General features: G+C 36.2%; 3 protein-coding genes across 3 annotated transcripts; 2 read left to right on the forward strand and 1 right to left on the reverse strand.

Annotated features, from left to right (window-relative positions):
• The first annotated feature begins 1,319 nt into the window (after nt 1-1,319).
• Nucleotides 1,320-9,710, forward strand: LOC136853648 (ankyrin repeat domain-containing protein 27-like). The gene is made up of 6 exons (XM_067129485.1): nt 1,320-4,302; nt 5,071-5,183; nt 5,768-5,894; nt 6,641-6,850; nt 8,605-8,712; nt 9,188-9,710. Exon 1 carries the CDS (start codon nt 1,567-1,569, stop codon nt 4,252-4,254), a length of 2,688 nt encoding a protein of 895 aa, XP_066985586.1. The 5' UTR covers nt 1,320-1,566; the 3' UTR covers nt 4,255-4,302; nt 5,071-5,183; nt 5,768-5,894; nt 6,641-6,850; nt 8,605-8,712; nt 9,188-9,710.
• On the forward strand, nt 5,086-9,304 carry LOC136853330 (thymidine kinase, cytosolic-like). The gene is made up of 5 exons (XM_067128692.1): nt 5,086-5,183; nt 5,768-5,894; nt 6,641-6,850; nt 8,605-8,712; nt 9,188-9,304. Exons 1-5 carry the CDS (start codon nt 5,086-5,088, stop codon nt 9,302-9,304), a joined length of 660 nt encoding a protein of 219 aa, XP_066984793.1.
• A 752-nt stretch (nt 9,711-10,462) lies between the features above and the next one.
• Vps25 (vacuolar protein sorting 25) lies at nt 10,463-16,814 on the reverse strand. The gene is made up of 5 exons (XM_067129553.1): nt 16,656-16,814; nt 14,388-14,516; nt 13,367-13,471; nt 13,092-13,222; nt 10,463-10,747 (listed from the first exon to the last, which is right to left on the reverse strand). Exons 1-5 carry the CDS (start codon nt 16,703-16,705, stop codon nt 10,635-10,637), a joined length of 528 nt encoding a protein of 175 aa, XP_066985654.1. The 5' UTR covers nt 16,706-16,814; the 3' UTR covers nt 10,463-10,634.
• Between the last annotated feature and the right edge of the window lie 207 nt (nt 16,815-17,021).

Here is a 17,021-nt window from a genome sequence, read left to right on the forward strand (position 1 = left end):
ACTGAGAAGGATTTTGATTTAATAAGAAACATCAAGACTGATCTCGTCACGTCTTATTTTCGCGTACAAATATTAGTAATGCCATTTAAACAAGATTATTTATATAATATATATATATATATATATATATATATATATATATATTATATATATATATATACACATTAAAACAAGATTATTTTATTGTTATACATATAATATAAAAGTATATATATAAATATATATACAGATATATTTATAAAGTCTTAAGATACTTTTTGTCAGCAATCGAAATATTCTCAGAAAATGGTTGGCGTTCGGTAGGGACATTTTCTTAAAATTTTTGTCAGTTAAGTTTTTAATGTCTTCAAAATCTCTCGCTAATAGGCCTATTTTTTATGAGACATCTCATAAAATGGATGATTTTGATATCATGTGCTCATGAAATTCGCGAATCATACTGACTGGTCGATCGTTGTCTGAGTGTCTGGCGTTATGCCAACTGCAGTTTGTTTCTCTGTAGACAATACTGATTTATTGTTGTTTTCTGTGATTGGTTGTATTTTTCAGATTAGCATTTTTATTTTTAAACAATTCTAGCCTTATAGTGTTGTACCAGTGGACTGTGTCTTACTCCAATATTTTTTGTTGTGGGGGGAGAATTAGTTCATCAATAACAACTTAGCATTTTGATTTTTTGTTTTCATTATAGTATTCATGTTTGATTCTTTTATCAAGTTCCTTTCCCTTTGATAGTGCTGTTCATATAGTGTCCACACTATATATATATACATATATAATATATATATACACATATATGTATATATACATATATATACACATATATGTATATATATATATATATATATATATATATATATATATATATAGTGTTCACACAATTAATTATATATTCACCATACCAGGAGAAGAAGTTAGTTCGCAAGTGAAAGCCGAATAAAGAGACCTCATGAAATCATTTGGGTTAGGACGATAAACATTAGTCACCACTTAATTAGGCAATGACAAAAGTGCTTTGCAATAAAACCCGATAAATGATACGAGGAATAGCTGTAATGTTCTAAATCTGGATTCCTACGTTGTCAAACGACTTGGTAACAGCCTCTCTCTCTCTCTCTCTCTCTCTCTCTCTCTCTCTCTCTCTCTCTCTCTCTCTCTCTCTCTCTCTCTCTCTCTCTCTCTCAGAGTAATATTCTTACACAATGGATTACTTAGCGTCGATTGTAAATTTCGCTGATTTTGAAATAAAACGTCAAGTAATCTATAATCAATAAAAGGAACATTGCATTATCCTCGAGTAAATAGAGAAACAATACCATATTTAAGATCAGCTGTTTAAACTGTGACGGTATTAGGCTACGTGTCCCCAGCCTTTAAGCGTCTGTTATTGTTGGCGGGTCTGCCTTTTCAGGTCACGGGATTCTTGTGTAGGATGTCCCTGAACCCTTAATACGATATCGAATGTCGATGAACGTGGATGTTGGGCGTGTAGGCTTACGACCGGTTTCTAGTGGGAGGGACAGGGAAGCCCATGGTGTCCCGTGACGGATCTTGAAAGAGGAATCGATGGAGAGATACGACGAGGACTTGGAAGAGAACACCTTCTTCCAAGTGCTGAAGGGAGAGTATGTCGAGGTGTTCGAAAAGGCCGTCCTCTCCGGGTGGATTATTTGCGTGCCGAGGGCCGGGGCGTTGCCTAAGTACTCCCTGGGTCAGGATGACATTTTAGCTCATATTTTGGTGCCTAGCGAGGAGTTGCCGGAAACTCATATGAGAACGTTGGCCGATCGAGACGTCGTGGTGAAGGGGAACGTCTTAGTGCTGCAGAACGACGTCTCCAACCCCCATTCGGTTCACGTGTTGTTCGACGAGACTTTTTACGATGAAGAAAATCACAAGTATAAAGTGCTGTGCCTTGAAGACCCCTTATATGCCTCGCATGCCTTGCCCTCGTCGACGTCGAATTTAGTGGTGCTTTCTAACCTACGCGACTGCTTCGATCTCCTCTGGACGGAAGCGGGTGGAGAGAAAACTCTGGCGAAATTGGATGGCCTCATTCGCGCGTTTCTTACAGAGAGGTCAAATCTAGAGGAAGAATCTCTTCAGGTACTGCGAGATCTAGGTAGTGAGCTTTTCTCAGAGGCCATTCAGGTGACTCTGTCAGACAATTCTCGCTTGAAGCAGAAGGAAAAAGAAGACCAGTATCTTCTAGATGCTGTCAAGTTAGCTGTTGAGACTTATGTGTTACATGGGATCTATAAAAGTTTAATGAAAGGTATCACTGCATGCACTGCTGTTGAGGATGCACGCTTAAATCGTATAATCAAGAACCTGTCAGATTTACAGGTGCGAGATTTAGACATAGACCCTCAACTTTCGGGTAGCCTGACAAAAGCAAAGTTTGAGTTTTCCAACATAGAAGGTTTCACGTCACCATTAGGGAAACTTGGGTGTTTGAAGAGAGCTATTTCTGTTGTAATGACACAGTGTAGCATTCTCTCTTCAGATATACTTCTGCCAGTATTAGTGTTCCTAGTAGTGAAAGCCAGCATCCCAAACTGGTATGCCCAGATAACCTTTTTGAAGTTTTTCCGTTTTTCTGCGTTGGGCACAGAGAGTGGAGAACAGAGCTTTAATATTTCTTCTCTTGAGGCAGCCATACAGCATATTGATTCAGGTGCCTTTATGGGATCTACCTCACCAGAAGCAGATAGTGTGATGCAGCCTGATAGCACGTCGAGTCCAGTTCTTAGAAGTATGGAGGAAGCCTTAGCATATAAGGGCGTAGATCCGACAGCACGATATTTCGAGTGCATTCGCCTGGGTAAAGCAGATGATGTGAAGGACATACTTGATGGCAAGTACAATCCGTTTGAAGATAACGTTGAGAAAGAGCCAGCAATAACAGAAGCAGATGCGCAATTATGTCACCCTCTGTGTTCCTGTGATAAATGTGAACGACTTGTATCAAAACCTAAGAAAAATTTGTTGCCCACGGTCCATACCCGTGATGAGAGAGGTTACACTGGCTTGCACGTCGCTTGCATATTTGGTAGGCCGACTGTTGTTGAACTGTTGATGAGTTTAGGTTCTGATTTAGATGCTACTGACTTCAGAGGTGCCACACCCTTACACTATGCAGCACAACGTGGTCATCAGAATGCACTACTCCTTTTGCTCCATTCAGGTGCTGACATGAACAAGTGTGATAGTGATTCAAATACTCCTTTGCATTTATGTTCATTGAATGGACATTTGGGTTGTGTTAAGGCATTACTTTTTTATGCAGAATCTGTAGGCTGTGAAATAGCCATCAGTGCACAGAATAATGTCCTTGATACTCCCTTGCATTTGGCATGTCGATGGGGTTACACATCAATTGTTGAACTACTGTTGGAAAGATTTATAGCTTTAGGTCTTGACTTGAAAATTCGAAATAGCAGAAAGTTAACCCCCATTGAATGTGCCCACAATTTGCACATAACAAAAATGATTTTAGACGCTAAGATAAAGAATGACAATGAGAAATTACATGGCTTCATCAGAGTTGACGTGGGTGGGCGTAGATCTTTGCTCCACTCTGAGAGGAGGTCTTTTGATTATCCAGACAATTCAGGTCAGCTCTTTACCTCTGAGAGTGCAGCAGAAATGAAGAAGATAGAAAAACTGTTGAAATTTGTAGCTGTTGGTGATATCAAGTTGGTTTGCTATTACCTGAACATTAAGGAAGATCCAAATCCAGGTTATGAGTTGTCATCCCCGAGACCTTTATGCCATCCGTTGTGTCAGTGTTCAAATTGTTTGCCCACATTGCAGTACACACAAGAACCCACAGGCTCCTTTAAAGCAACACCAATTAATGCTTGCAATGCTGATGGAAACACAGCTCTCCATGTTGCAGTGATGCACGGCCATCTTCTCCTGGCCAAGATACTTTTGGCTCAGGGTGCAGACCCTGACTTACAGACACGTAGTAAACACTTGACGCCCCTTCATCTCGCAGCACAGAGCTCAAATCTCCCCATGATGGAAGCCTTGTTGGCAAGCAGAGCTAAGGTTGATGTTAAAGATGTGTGCGGAAACACACCCCTTCACTACTGTGGGTTGCGCGGCTTTGCGCAGGGTGCACGTCTTTTGATTGAATGGGGAGCCACTAAAGACATATTAAACTTGTCAAATAATACGCCAGCACAAGAAGCTGAAGAAAAGGGCCACTGGCATATAGTAGAAATCATCTTTGGCAAGACAAAATGAAATAGGAAGAATTTAAGCAACTTATGATATTAGCTGATATTTACTTATGTAAGTACCATACCACACGTTGTAGTACAGTACAATATGTGTATCACTCAAGTTTGTGAAATTTTCCTGCTCTGAAAATAGTCTACACAGAATTTATTTCTCTTGTGTGTTTTTAATTTTATTTCATTGGTTTACTTTTGTCGTTACAGTTCTGTACGTTATAAAACAAAATTTTTAATGATATTTAATTATGTATTTTCTCTTTATATTAAAAGGATCACTTGTGGTTCTTTTCCTAAGTGCAGCCATAGTTTTTTCTTGTTTAATTTCGTTCTTTCATATTCAGAATATTTGCCAAAATTTTACGAATGAATGAATTTCCTAATGTCAAATCTATGAAAACAAGGGCTGACTGTATGATTATGTGTAGAGGAAGGCAGTGGATAGTGAACATTAAATGAACTTGCATTTTTCTGTAGGAATGTATTAGTGAGTTTTTCTTTGCATTTTTGTATCTGCTTTAATATGAAGTGTTATGTACTTCTGTTCTGGTTTTAAATAAAGGTAAATTGATTTTAAAAGCTGCTGTTTGTTATTCAAGTTATACTTGAAGCTTATAACACACTGAGTTTCAGAATTGTATGTAATGTGAATTTTTTTTATTGCTTTCTATAGTTGCCATGAACGAATTCTTTCTAATAAAGCTGATTAATTGTCAGTTTAAGTGTTGTCTTTTATTTAGTACAGTTTCCCAATATTTTAGGAAATTAAGACGAGATTTCATAAGGTTAAAACGTCATATGACTCTAGGCACATTTAACATTTCAGATAATATTTGGACCTATGTTTTCTGGGAAGACCACTGAGCTTATGCGTCGTCTCAAGCGCTACCAAATAGCGAAACATAATTGTTTAATTATCAAGTATGCCAAAGATATAAGGTATGTAGTGTCTTGTTGATGTATTATACTGTTTATACCTTTATACATTAAGTAGACAATTTATCTTGGGGCACTGAGGTTGAATTATATAATTTCCAAGACTGCAAAGTTTAGATGCCTCATTTTTCCATTCTTTCTTTGCCCTTTTCTTAATGTCATTTTGGAAATTTAGTCCTAGCTAAGTTTTCAAACATTTTAACACTTCGTTCAGTATTGATGTGTATCTGATTTAGGCATGCCCTCCTAGTATTCATTATATCCAATTATGTAGTGTATTTTTCTTTTAAGTGGCTGTTTTTTCAGTCTTCCTTAGATTTGGTGGTAGTACACTGAATACCACTCATTTAGGTTAGTTTTGAAGAATTCCTTAGCACATTTAGTTAAAAAATAACAGCTGTTTATTACTGCAAATCAGCTTTATATTTACCATTATAAGTTTATGTAAATGTTCATCATCCCATAATTCTTACTGGGTCAAAATTCTAACTCCACAGGGCTAGAATGGTTGAGGCTTTTGATGTGTTGTCATACATTTCTGTAGACATTTTTGTGTACTTTAACCTCATTTCATAAACCAATTGCAGATATGACAATGATGGAATTGCAACACATGATAGACAGACCTTACCTGCAGTTGCTACCATGGTTTTGAAAGATTTGAGGGAAAAGGCAGAGGAATACAGTGTTATTGGGATAGATGAAGGACAGTTTGTAAGTATGGTGCTCTTTTCCAATAATTTTTTTCTATCTCGTGTTAAGTCGTATTGTTTTAGCTGGTGATCTTTGATTTCTGCCACATGACAGTAGGTTGCACACCATGGCCAATTAATCCTTAAGCAGCCAATAAATATACAGAAACCACATCATTAACATTGTATATTTTCCAGTGGAACTAGAAAAAAATGTCTAGATCAACTAAAACTTCTTGATTGCCATGTTTTATATTGAAAAGTTTCAATATTTTCCAGTGGAACTAAAAAAAAAAAAAAAAATTTTAGATCAGCTACAACTTCTTGATGGCCATGTTTTATATTGAAAAGTTGCTAAGAAGTAACCACTTTAACTTGAATAAGGGTAAAATTTAGCAGTACAGTAATGCCACATCAATAATAAAGGCACCTGTAAAAAACTGAAATTTGTTGAAATGCATAGAATGTATAATGGTCGTTTGGAGACAAATTTTTAAGGGGTGCATGCCATGTGAGATTAGATGATACATAATATATACAGCATTCCAGATACAGACTTCATGAAGATACTGTACCATTGTTTTCGTGGTTTTGATAATTCCACAGATATATTACTGCATGTCTAAAGTTTTGTCGAAGGTCCTGTAATATGTATTGCATGTTGTATTTTGAGTTTTCCATTTTCTCTTAATTTATGCCTTTTTATACATGGTGCTCTTCCATGTTGAAGTACAGTATTGTTAGTAATTAATTTTCATTATTCATCAGTTCCCTGACACTGTGGAGTTCGCAGAGGAAATGGCCAACCGAGGTAAAACAGTCATTGTCGCCGCACTTGATGGAACTTTTCAGCGATCAGGGTTCGGAAATATTTTATCGCTTGTTCCCCTGAGTGAGTCCGTTGTAAAGTTGACGGCAGTGTGCATGATTTGCTTTGAAGAGGCATCTTACACAAAGAGAACGTCTGCAGAAACCTCGGTATGTGATTCAATTTGAAACCTTCCCCACCCCCACCCCCAGGTTAGCTTGAATCGAGTGATTTAAATATTTTTCAAAATAGAAACTCGAGATGTCTGTCAAAAGTAACCGAATTTTAATAGTAAGTTTCATTTGGTTTATTCAGGTTGGTTTGTTCCTACATGAGCATTCTTGCCTCAAAAGCTGTATTTTTTAGTATTTTGTATACCTATAGGATTTTGTAATTTGTGTACAATATAGGATTTATGTGTTGGAAGTTATACATTTACAATATACAACAAACCCACTGTATACAGCTGGTTGCCGTAGCTTATATTTTTAATACAATGTACAGTGTATACTTTCAAAGTTAGTAGATTCAATGAATCTTTACTCACATTCGGAAGAAAATTAACATCCCCTCTCATACCTCACTAATAATGCAAATGAACCCACAGTTGAAATAAACATGATGTTTAAAAACAAACTTTTATAATTTGCTGATTCAAACCATTGCCTTGGCTGAAGCCTTATTTCAGTATAAAGCCTGAATTCTCTATAGATGAGGCTTAATTGCTTATGGGAGTTCAGTTCAGCAACACTGTATGCTCACTGTCCAGGCTTTATGTTTCTAGCACAGTCAGTCAATGAATCTGTCCTTGGATTGTTAATGTGAGGAAATTTAACCCAGACACAGTAACACCACAATTTTTTTTAGTCCTTAACTTATCAGCCGTCATTATTATGATTTTTTTTGCTGAGCTGCCTTTTTAGGCGAGATGCATTGTTAGATGAAAGTCTTCAATTAAATGTCAAGTGTAAGTTTTGTTTTGGAGTTACTGTTTGCTATGGGATATCTTGAGGTGATGAGACACATGCTATACAATAGGGCCTTCAGTACTTATCAGGCATTGTTACATATCAGATAGCCAGGTTTGATAATGATAGGGAACAAATTATAGATGTGTATGTTCTTCAGTTTTCATAAGAGTAACTAGAAGTAATGGTAAACATTCCATAGTTTATTTCCGTTGTTAGAAAGTACTTTAAATAATCTGAGTGGCTGCTTAACAGGATTTTGTGAATTTAGCTTCGAGGCTGCTCACTAATCTATGTAGCCTTGTTATATACCTGGCAGTAAGTTCTGTGTACTGCTAAACATATTCCAGATGTACTAAAGAGACATACACTCTTTAAAATAAAGTTGTTTGATGTAATGGACATCAGCAACATGTATACAGTACCTGGCAAAACTAACATCCTCAAAAATTGATTTAATGATAACATTACTCATTTTATCCTTTTTATAACAGTTGAAATATAAATTTTAACTAGAAAACCTTCAACAGTTGTCTTGCCTGGTACATTCAGTTCTCATTCCTTTAGATTTAGGTATCCTGAAAATTCTAGTTTTATATTCAGAAATTAAAATTAGAGATAATGATTTTTAAGATACTGTTTTTAATTCTAGTTATAGATAATTTGGGCTTCATTGTATGGTTATATCAGCAACAAGTAAATATTTTATACCTGGTCCCAACCTTTGTCTACATACTTCTGAAGTTGTGTGTGTTTTTGTAATGTGCCATGTTGATGCATTTGTCTAATCAGTGATTAGGCAGACTCCTTTCAGTTTTATTTATAATATCAATAGAAGATCCAAGTTACCCAAAAATACTACACAGTGCAGGAACATCATGTTGTTAGCCATGGTCATAGCATCTGTTCTGTACACTGTATATGGAAATGAACAACTCTCTTTCTTTTTGCTGCAGGTGGAGGTCATTGGAGGTACCGAAAAATACATAGCCACGTGCAGGAAATGCTACTTCATCGCAACCCCGCAGAAGAGAGTTCATCCATCACCATTTAAAGAAGTTCAGGTATTTTAATATATTCTTCGTGTTAACAAAAAAGCACCTGTTGCTACTGAAGGAATTTTAGAATCTGGACTGTTGGTTTTGGTTATTTTATGTAAATTATGTTTGTAACTCATTTGTTACCTTATCTTGATGATTTTAAAACCCTTTCTTCCTGTAGGGGGTTAGTGCCGTCAGTGCATCTGTAGGTTCTCTGCAGCATCCCTTTAGCCCCTAGCTGCAACCCTCTCATATTCTTTTCCATTTACTCTCCACCCTCTTAACAATTGTTTCATCAATATTTTCAGTGCTGAATGACCTCATACGTCCCAGTGCTTTGCCATTGGCCTTAATTTATATTCCAATTCTAACCTTTCCCTCTTAGCTGCTCTGCAAGAATTCTTTATACGTGTTTGAAAACATTCAGACTATTAATGAAATTGGTGGGGTTTTATATATGGAAAAAGTGTATTATAAAAAAGTTTCTTTTTTTTTACAGGAGAACATGGAAACAAACCAAGACCCAAGTTTATGCAAACGTCGTCTTACGGATATTACTGAAAATAACCATGGTGTGAAACATGGAAAAGAAAATGTTGAAATGAATGTAGCCTAATTTCCAGCTAGGCTTTTAAAATATTTGGCAGACTAATGAATAATTCACATGGTTAGTAACAAATAGCAATAACAATGCGTCTTCCTTTGTATAAGTAGCTGTGTGTCTGTTGTTTTATACCGACATTTTACAAGGTTATTTTTGGTACTTCTTATCATTTTCCCAGTCAACATAAAGTTTTTATGACTACTGTAGTTGTTAAGGTCAACAGATTTTTATTTTGCATAAGTCGTGTTTAGATTTTAATACAGGACTGATGTTACGTTCTTCCAACAGTTTTATATATATTTGTATGTAAAATTCTTTTATAGTAAAAATCTCAAGTATCCTTTGTAGCAATAATTTTACAAAGTAAATGGTATTTTATTTACAGTGACTTTTTGAATATAAAAATTATATGTCTAAATATTTGTTTTAATTCTGTAAGTATAATTTAATTTTGATTGATGAAATCATTCAAATTGCTTCATGTTCTTACAAAAATCATATTTGGGATATTATTGTTCATTGAGCCTTTCCAGTCTTCTGGGCATCCTTCTGCCATGTAGTTGCTGGTTACAACTACTGTTTATAACTGTTTCTGCTCAAACTTGCTGAGGTCCTTTTTTTTTTTTTTTTATTAATGATTTCTATTTCAGCCACATTTATCAAGCTCAAGCAGTTCTTGTCTTGGGTATCCTTTTAACACCTAGGAGGATTTGTTCCCTCACTTAGCCGGGAAATTAGCAGTGATTCAGCAACTGTTTCCTTACCTCTCCTGCCAAGGTTTAAAACTTTGCTTATAATTTCCAACTCGTGAATTTCCCTCTATTACAAGTCGGGTCTGTCAGTCGCTTCAGAATTAAGCACCAATTTGTTCTCTTCCCTTCATTTTGTTGTTTTCTTCAGGCTGAATCAAATTGTTTGTTGGGCTGCCCATCCCTATGGCCTTTGCGTGTCAAAAGAACATGAGGTGTCTGGATTTTTCCCTTAAATGGCTGAGCATAGAATATAATGGTCTAGTTAACAGCAGTTGATAAGCTTACAGTAAAATTTTGTCTGAAGATTTTCCTCACTAATTTCTTGAGGATATGCTTCACCAAAACAATCATATAGTTATAGACAATCAGGGCTGGGCTTTGATTGTTTCCTGCATTCTGGAGAAGAAAATGAAAGCCGTTATTCTCGTATAAATTTTAATTGTGAAAAATTGTACCGCATGTTCATATTATACTGTGTTACCTTTCAATTACAGTTGTAGTCCTAGTTTTATGTCGTGTATACATGGTTTACCTGATGCCAAATTTTTGGGGTAAAGATATAAGCTAAGCGCTAGAAGCAAAATCCTGAATTACAAGAATTTAACGCCTTGGTTGTCTCCGAAATCCATTAGTTCTGCTTTGCCTGAAACTTCTAATGCCTTCAGAGCTTTCTGGAGAATATCACCATCCAAACCATGAAATTCTGGAAAACAAAAAGGTATGCAATATGATAAATTAGGGAACTTAGTGCTGTACAGTAATAGGGTGATGTCTGGGTGCATTTCAGAAGTACATGACAGTGTATGTAAATTCTGACAACTACGGTGGGTAGATGAAGTCCCCAAATCCATGGTGTTTAAGAAACCTACTTGTGTAAAACATACTTGAAATTATTGTAAAAATGAATTAAAAATTAGTGGATTTATTTCTGGTGACCACAAAGAGCACCTATGTCTCTTATAGTACTACACACAAAAATCTATTTACAAAAGGTTTTCAAACTACCATAAATTATAATTAAATCTTCAATCATGGTCTAAAACATTCTGTTCACAAAGACAATACACCCTTCCATTACAATTAGCACCACCTGGACCCTTGGTCATCCATCCAACAGCCACCTCAGTGCAGACAGTGTGTAATGTGAGATTGGCAGGGATGGGAGGCTGGCACAATGGATGAGATTGCAGGGTTTGTTATGAAAACTTGTTCATCACAAACCCATCAATTATATAGACAATTGCAATTCTGGTGTGAATATCCAGAATGTTTGTAGAGCTGGTGGATCCAGGACAGTAACTGAAAACCACTGTAAGGGACCAGGGCTCTCATAAACTTGAAAGTGTTTACTTAAGGAGTTTAAGAATCAGAGATTACAAGGTTTCATACTGGTAAATAGTAGTCTCAAAGGCAATGCACAGATACAAACCAATTACCAACTGAAATGTAAGGGCGATGAGACTAGAAGCGCTATGGCTGTACAAGTGATAAGAGCCAGAGTTTTAGTGAAAGGTTCTTAGCCTTAGCTGTCCTTCTCTACCTTCAGCAACAAATAACAGGTTTCCCAGAATGACCTTTCTAGTTAGCTGAAACCATATGTACATACCACTTTTCCTGTTGCTTCAGTGTTACGTAAGCAGTTGATGCTGTAGGTGGCATAAAGGGAAAGACTTCCTAAAACACCTTAATCAACAGGAAGACTGACCATCAGAGTGAAAGATGAGAAAACCAAATACATGCTACCACTGGATGTTTCCACCAGTTGCTTGAGTGGCATAGTATGGAATTGGCTAGGATAATGGCAAATCTTCCCAAGTCACCAGGGACCATTACCAAAACCGGATGAGAGAGAAACAGTAGACCACCACTCCATCCTCAAACATAAAGCTTTCATTGAAGGGACCCAGTCAAATGTCTGTTGATGCAAAGACCTAGTTACTAGCACTACCTGTGCATGCGATTTAGTGGTCATTCTATTCCTTTGACACTGCCACCATAATTAGCAAATCATCCAAGTACTGCACCTTTAAAGCATTGTGCCAACCCAATGCACCCAGTCTTTGGCTGTTGCCAGGCTCAAGCAAGTGTTCAAAATTGAAATACCTAACCTACCCACACAAAGTGAAGGTTCCTCTTCAATGATGATGGCTAAGGATGTGAAAATATGCTTTTTGGGAGTCCAAGGATGCCACAGGGTTTTCTCCCTGATGAATGCTGTACTGATTCCACTGTCTCCATAACAGTGAGGATCAACTGCAGACACCTGTTTAACAATTTGAGGTTGAAGATTGGGTGCTGGCCAACTGCTGACTTTTGGACCTGAGAAGATTACCGAAGAAGCATGAAACCTACTGATCACCTCTTTGATTGCCCTGAAGCTCTTGTGGTCATCATTGTAGGTGAGCTTGTATCAAGAAGGGGAAATCAGAAACGGTGACAAAGTGCAGAACCCATAGTTCTGTTCCTGTCCCTTGCCAGAACCAAAATTTTTCTTGACTTATGGATAACCAGTGATCTCTTAAGTCTATTAGGGGTGGGTAAGACTGCCTACAGGGTTTGCAGGGAACAGTCTAGTTTCTGGGTCTCTGCGATAAACATCAATGATTTTGTAGTAGCTACTTTTATATGCATCTACTGATTACAGATGCATCATACAAATATGACCAAAAATCATGAGTAAGAAATATTCTACATTTCAAACTCCAACTTAAATGGTGTGGAATCTGACCTAAAAAGAAAAAAAAAGTCGGCAACTTACATAAGTTAGACTAAATAAAAAATATTTAGTGACAAAATTCCCAGTAAACAAAGAAAAAAAGATGATTAAAAATAAATCATAACTTGAATAGAAATTCATGAAACTAGTATGCCAATAAGCAAGGCCACCTTAATTCTTATACTGCACATCTTTCAATTTCTGATCAACAATCAAAATCAATACCACAACAAAATTCTACAATTAGTATAACAGAGATCTTGAAAATATTTTCCTAGTTAAATGTAAAATCACATAAAAAACATTCTCTGTAATGAAATCAATAACCAACCTTGATCAGCAGTGTCATCGCCTTGATTAATTTCATAGAGAGTGCATACATTATTGATCCGACTAGTAGCTTGGGCCCATGCGTATATCTGTTGTCCCCATTCTGCAGGACTTCTCCACAATAAGTAGCCTCTGTAAAGGCAAATGAATTTTAAAACTTGTATACTATAGCAAAAAAAAAAAAAATTAAAACATTCATATCAACAGGCATTATTTATTCCTGTTTTACAAATACTCCTAAAGCCAAATTCTATAACATAAAAAGCTGTAGCTTACCTTCGTTTTGTCTTATCAGTCCATTCCAGGTTCCCTCGCTTTGCTAACTCCTCTAAAACCACAGCAATGCTATCCGCTGGTAAGGCTCGACTAATGGATGGATTCCTTACCAATAAATGATGTTCAGTTAGTGAAAAGGTAAATTAAGTGAATATGGTTAGTGAAAACAGAAATGTAATTAGGCACCTGATCATGAATCATTTCAGTTATAATCACAATAATACTAGTTACCAAGAAATTACAAGAGGACCTGTGAATGAGAAATGTACAAATATCACAAACTGAAACTTTAACCACAAATACTGGGAAGTTAACAGCTGCCAAAGCCCATACTCTGGATACAGAATCCCTAAATTTAAATATATAATCTACAAGTAAGGTAATGTATTGACCATCCAAGATGGATAAAAAAGAAATGCCATAAGGCATTGTTTAACAATGGTTTACCCACAGACAGGCAATCCCTAATCTGTTTTTGTCCCAGTACATCCCTCTTATTTTATATAAGCTCAATTGGGGTACTGAAGAGGATGAAACAGATCTGTATTACACATGAAAATGACCCAACCAAGAAATACATCACTTTAAACATGTTTTCAAAACCTCTATGGGATCACTGTGATACTTGAAACTGCTTCTCTGACTCAAATCTTATAAAACTCTGACCTGTTCAGTCCTTCAAGATCCATAGCATATTAAGAAGACCCCTCTTTAGATGCAAAAAGGGCTGACACAGCAAACTAACCTGTAAAAAGCTCAATCAACTGATAGAACACGTACACAGAGCCTTTAGACCTAGGCAGTCATGAAGTCATGAAGATGACTAGGCTCAGTCATCTTCATGACCAAGCACAAGATTAGGCAGAACTGTTGCTGGGCAACGGTATGCTATCTAAGGGTAACTAATGACTGACGGTTTACTTGTTGGATCAAAAATATCGGAAACAGAATACAATACACTCACTATTGAAGATTCCCTACTGTGTGTAATTAAAAAAACAATATATTGTAAAACACTTACTTAAAGACAGGAAGGCTGGATGTTTCTGCAACATCTAACTGACTGACATTATTACTTTTGCCCCATGCAATAACAAGTGCACACCAAGCATCAAGCTGTGTTTTTCTAACATCTGCATTTGGCTGCAATCTGTAAATAAAAACAAAGCAAGAATAGTAAATAACATTATCACCTTACCCAAAGACTGAAGTTGTCATAATTCCCAGTTATATACTGTTTGCTGTAAAATGCAAACCATACCCACCACCTAAAAGAATACAAATATTGGTTCAACTAAACATGGAGTATATCAAAACCATCCCATATTATCAAATCACTGAAATGGAAAAATCAAGAGAATCTTAAGAAACAATGGTAACCTCTGATGAATAAATTTTTATAAACAAAATGCCTTGCATTACTTTTTAGTAGTCTTCATTAGTATGGAATGAAACTACTTTGTAAAAATTACAATTCTTGGAACTGATTTGAATGGATGTTGAAAGGGTCTACTAAAAAAGGGCACAATGATTTAGTGGGGAGGGTTGGCAGGTAAGTAGGCAGCCATTGCTGAACTACTTTGCTACCTAGCTTCAATGACCTTCTCCAACTAGCACCTGGGCTACTTATAAATAGGATAAAAGATTTTATGTCTGTACTCGTGTAGGAATGACAATAATATGAACTGTCATAATACACAACCTTCCTTACAAATTAAAAAGAGCATTATATAAGTTAGTTGGGATGTCTATGGGCCCGTGGTCAGATAAGACTAGATATCCTAGGTTAGGTTAAGGTATATCCAAATACTTCACTCTATAAATCACAGCACTTTGGTCAGGTTAGTTTAGTGGATCCGATGGGCATAAAACTCTTACATATAACCTGCCATGTGAGAATGTAATCCCATAATTGCCACTACAAAATCATACTTTAGTTCTGGGTAGGACTGTTAATGAATGCAAAAATATTGTTTTTAGTGCTTATATCACGATTGATGCATCTATTACCATTTCTGCTGATGCAATTCAATGAATTTTAAGTTTTTCCCTATTCAAAAGACTATGAAATCTTCCGATTGACAAATCTACAGTGTACTGTATTTACAAAATAAAAAAAAAACAACCTACTTAGGAGGTAAGTGATTTCACAAATGAAATAGAATTGGGTATTTCTGATAGTTTGTAACAGATTTTTATGACTCTGACATGAAAAGAACATTGTCTTTGAATGTGTTAAGTGCAGGTTCTGAAAATGACAATTACAGTTGTGATTTATTTATATGTGACATAGGGCGTTCTAAGTCTTATGTAATTTTGCAAATCTGACATTTATTTCCTTCACAACTGGTTGATTAACACATTATAGACCAACAGTTTAAGTAATGGGGATCAAAGTGGGAGACAACAGTCTTCAAGTTAGGGCAGTCTTAGGGCAACTACAAGAAGAATAAAGAGGGCAATATAAAATCAAAGGCTATACATACGCGGATAGTGTTTTTCTTTAATTTTTGGCACCATAGGTCAAGTTAGGTAGAGAGTGTTGGGGTCAGGTAGGACTTGGCACCCTTGGTAAGGATTAGGATGCATTCCCATATAATTTTGGACTTGGCACCCTAGAGTAGGTTAGGTTCGGGGAGATTAGTGAATATGCATCCCTATTTTTCACATGATTTTGTAACTACACAAAAACTGTTTCACAATGTGGCCCAACCTTTCTGTAGTTATTGTTATAGGGGGTGTAATAGGCTAATGCCCCGTTTTCAAAAAGAAATAAAGGCTAAATTCATTACAATCACATAAAAATAGAAGCCTATCAGAAAAACAATATTTTCTATTAATACTTAATCCTACTATTTCCTACTATATGTTCCACAGTAGCCTTTAGGGTACCGTTTTAATACATGAAAAATTAGGTTATTGTTAGAGGGCTCAAATACGGTTTAAAAAGCTTCTCTGTTAGGTCTGTTGTGTGGGCCAAGCAAATACAGGCTAGCCTACATGACATCTAAGCAATCTAATCTAGCCTAGGAAAGGCCAGGTCTAAGGTTTGTCATAATTGTTCCTAAATCTTTTGTTTGTTTATTTTCATTGAATAAATTTTGTATTTGTTATGTTTTCTTGGAAATGGTCTCTATTTGGACTTCAGTAAACAAAAACCATAATCTTAAAATGCTTACGAGGGGTGGTCACGTCAGACTGGGCGTATTATCAGGCTTCATACAGGCTAATCTGTATTAATAAACTTCCTAAGTATTTATCACTCAAAGATAAAAAAATTATTGCTTACGTAAAAAATGGTGGAAAACTATACTGCCAAGGCCACTGGAATTCTGTCATATTCGTGGGTTAGGTTGATACGAATGGAAAAATAAATGTTTGTTATGGTCAACGCTTAAATACCAAACTTTAACTACAAGGAGGCGTTTGTATTGAATGACCTGCTCTCTTTTAGTGGCGATTCTCAGTTTTAGTTCATAATTCTTCTTCTTCTTCTTCTTCTTCTTCTTCTTCTTCTTCTTCTTCTTCTTCTTCTTCTTCTTCTTCTTCTTCTTCTTCTTCTTCTTCTTCTTCTTCTTCTTCTTTGCCAATTTCTACACGGGATCGCTGATTTGGTTCATAATGTGAAGGCCAACAGTTTTTAAAATTCCAATAC

This window comes from Macrobrachium rosenbergii, chromosome 27, assembly GCF_040412425.1.
Source record: "Macrobrachium rosenbergii isolate ZJJX-2024 chromosome 27, ASM4041242v1, whole genome shotgun sequence".
Taxonomy (NCBI): Eukaryota; Metazoa; Arthropoda; class Malacostraca; order Decapoda; family Palaemonidae; genus Macrobrachium; species Macrobrachium rosenbergii.

Bases quoted from the DNA above. Each gene is read 5' to 3' on its own strand.
- LOC136853330 (XM_067128692.1), top strand. From the start codon at position 5,086: ATGTTTTCTGGGAAGACCACTGAGCTTATGCGTCGTCTCAAGCGCTAC. The intron at 5,895-6,640 runs GTAAGTATGGTG...ATTATTCATCAG, and splicing joins GGATAGATGAAGGACAGTTT to TTCCCTGACACTGTGGAGTT. The intron at 8,713-9,187 runs GTATTTTAATAT...TTTTTTTTACAG, and splicing joins CACCATTTAAAGAAGTTCAG to GAGAACATGGAAACAAACCA.
- Vps25 (XM_067129553.1), bottom strand. From the start codon at position 16,705: ATGACAGAATTCCAGTGGCCTTGGCAGTATAGTTTTCCACCATTTTTT. The intron at 13,472-14,387 runs GTAAGTGTTTTA...TTTATTGGTAAG, and splicing joins TCCAGCCTTCCTGTCTTTAA to GAATCCATCCATTAGTCGAG. The intron at 13,223-13,366 runs GTAAGCTACAGC...TTGCCTTTACAG, and splicing joins ACTGATAAGACAAAACGAAG to AGGCTACTTATTGTGGAGAA.
- LOC136853648 (XM_067129485.1), top strand. From the start codon at position 1,567: ATGGAGAGATACGACGAGGACTTGGAAGAGAACACCTTCTTCCAAGTG.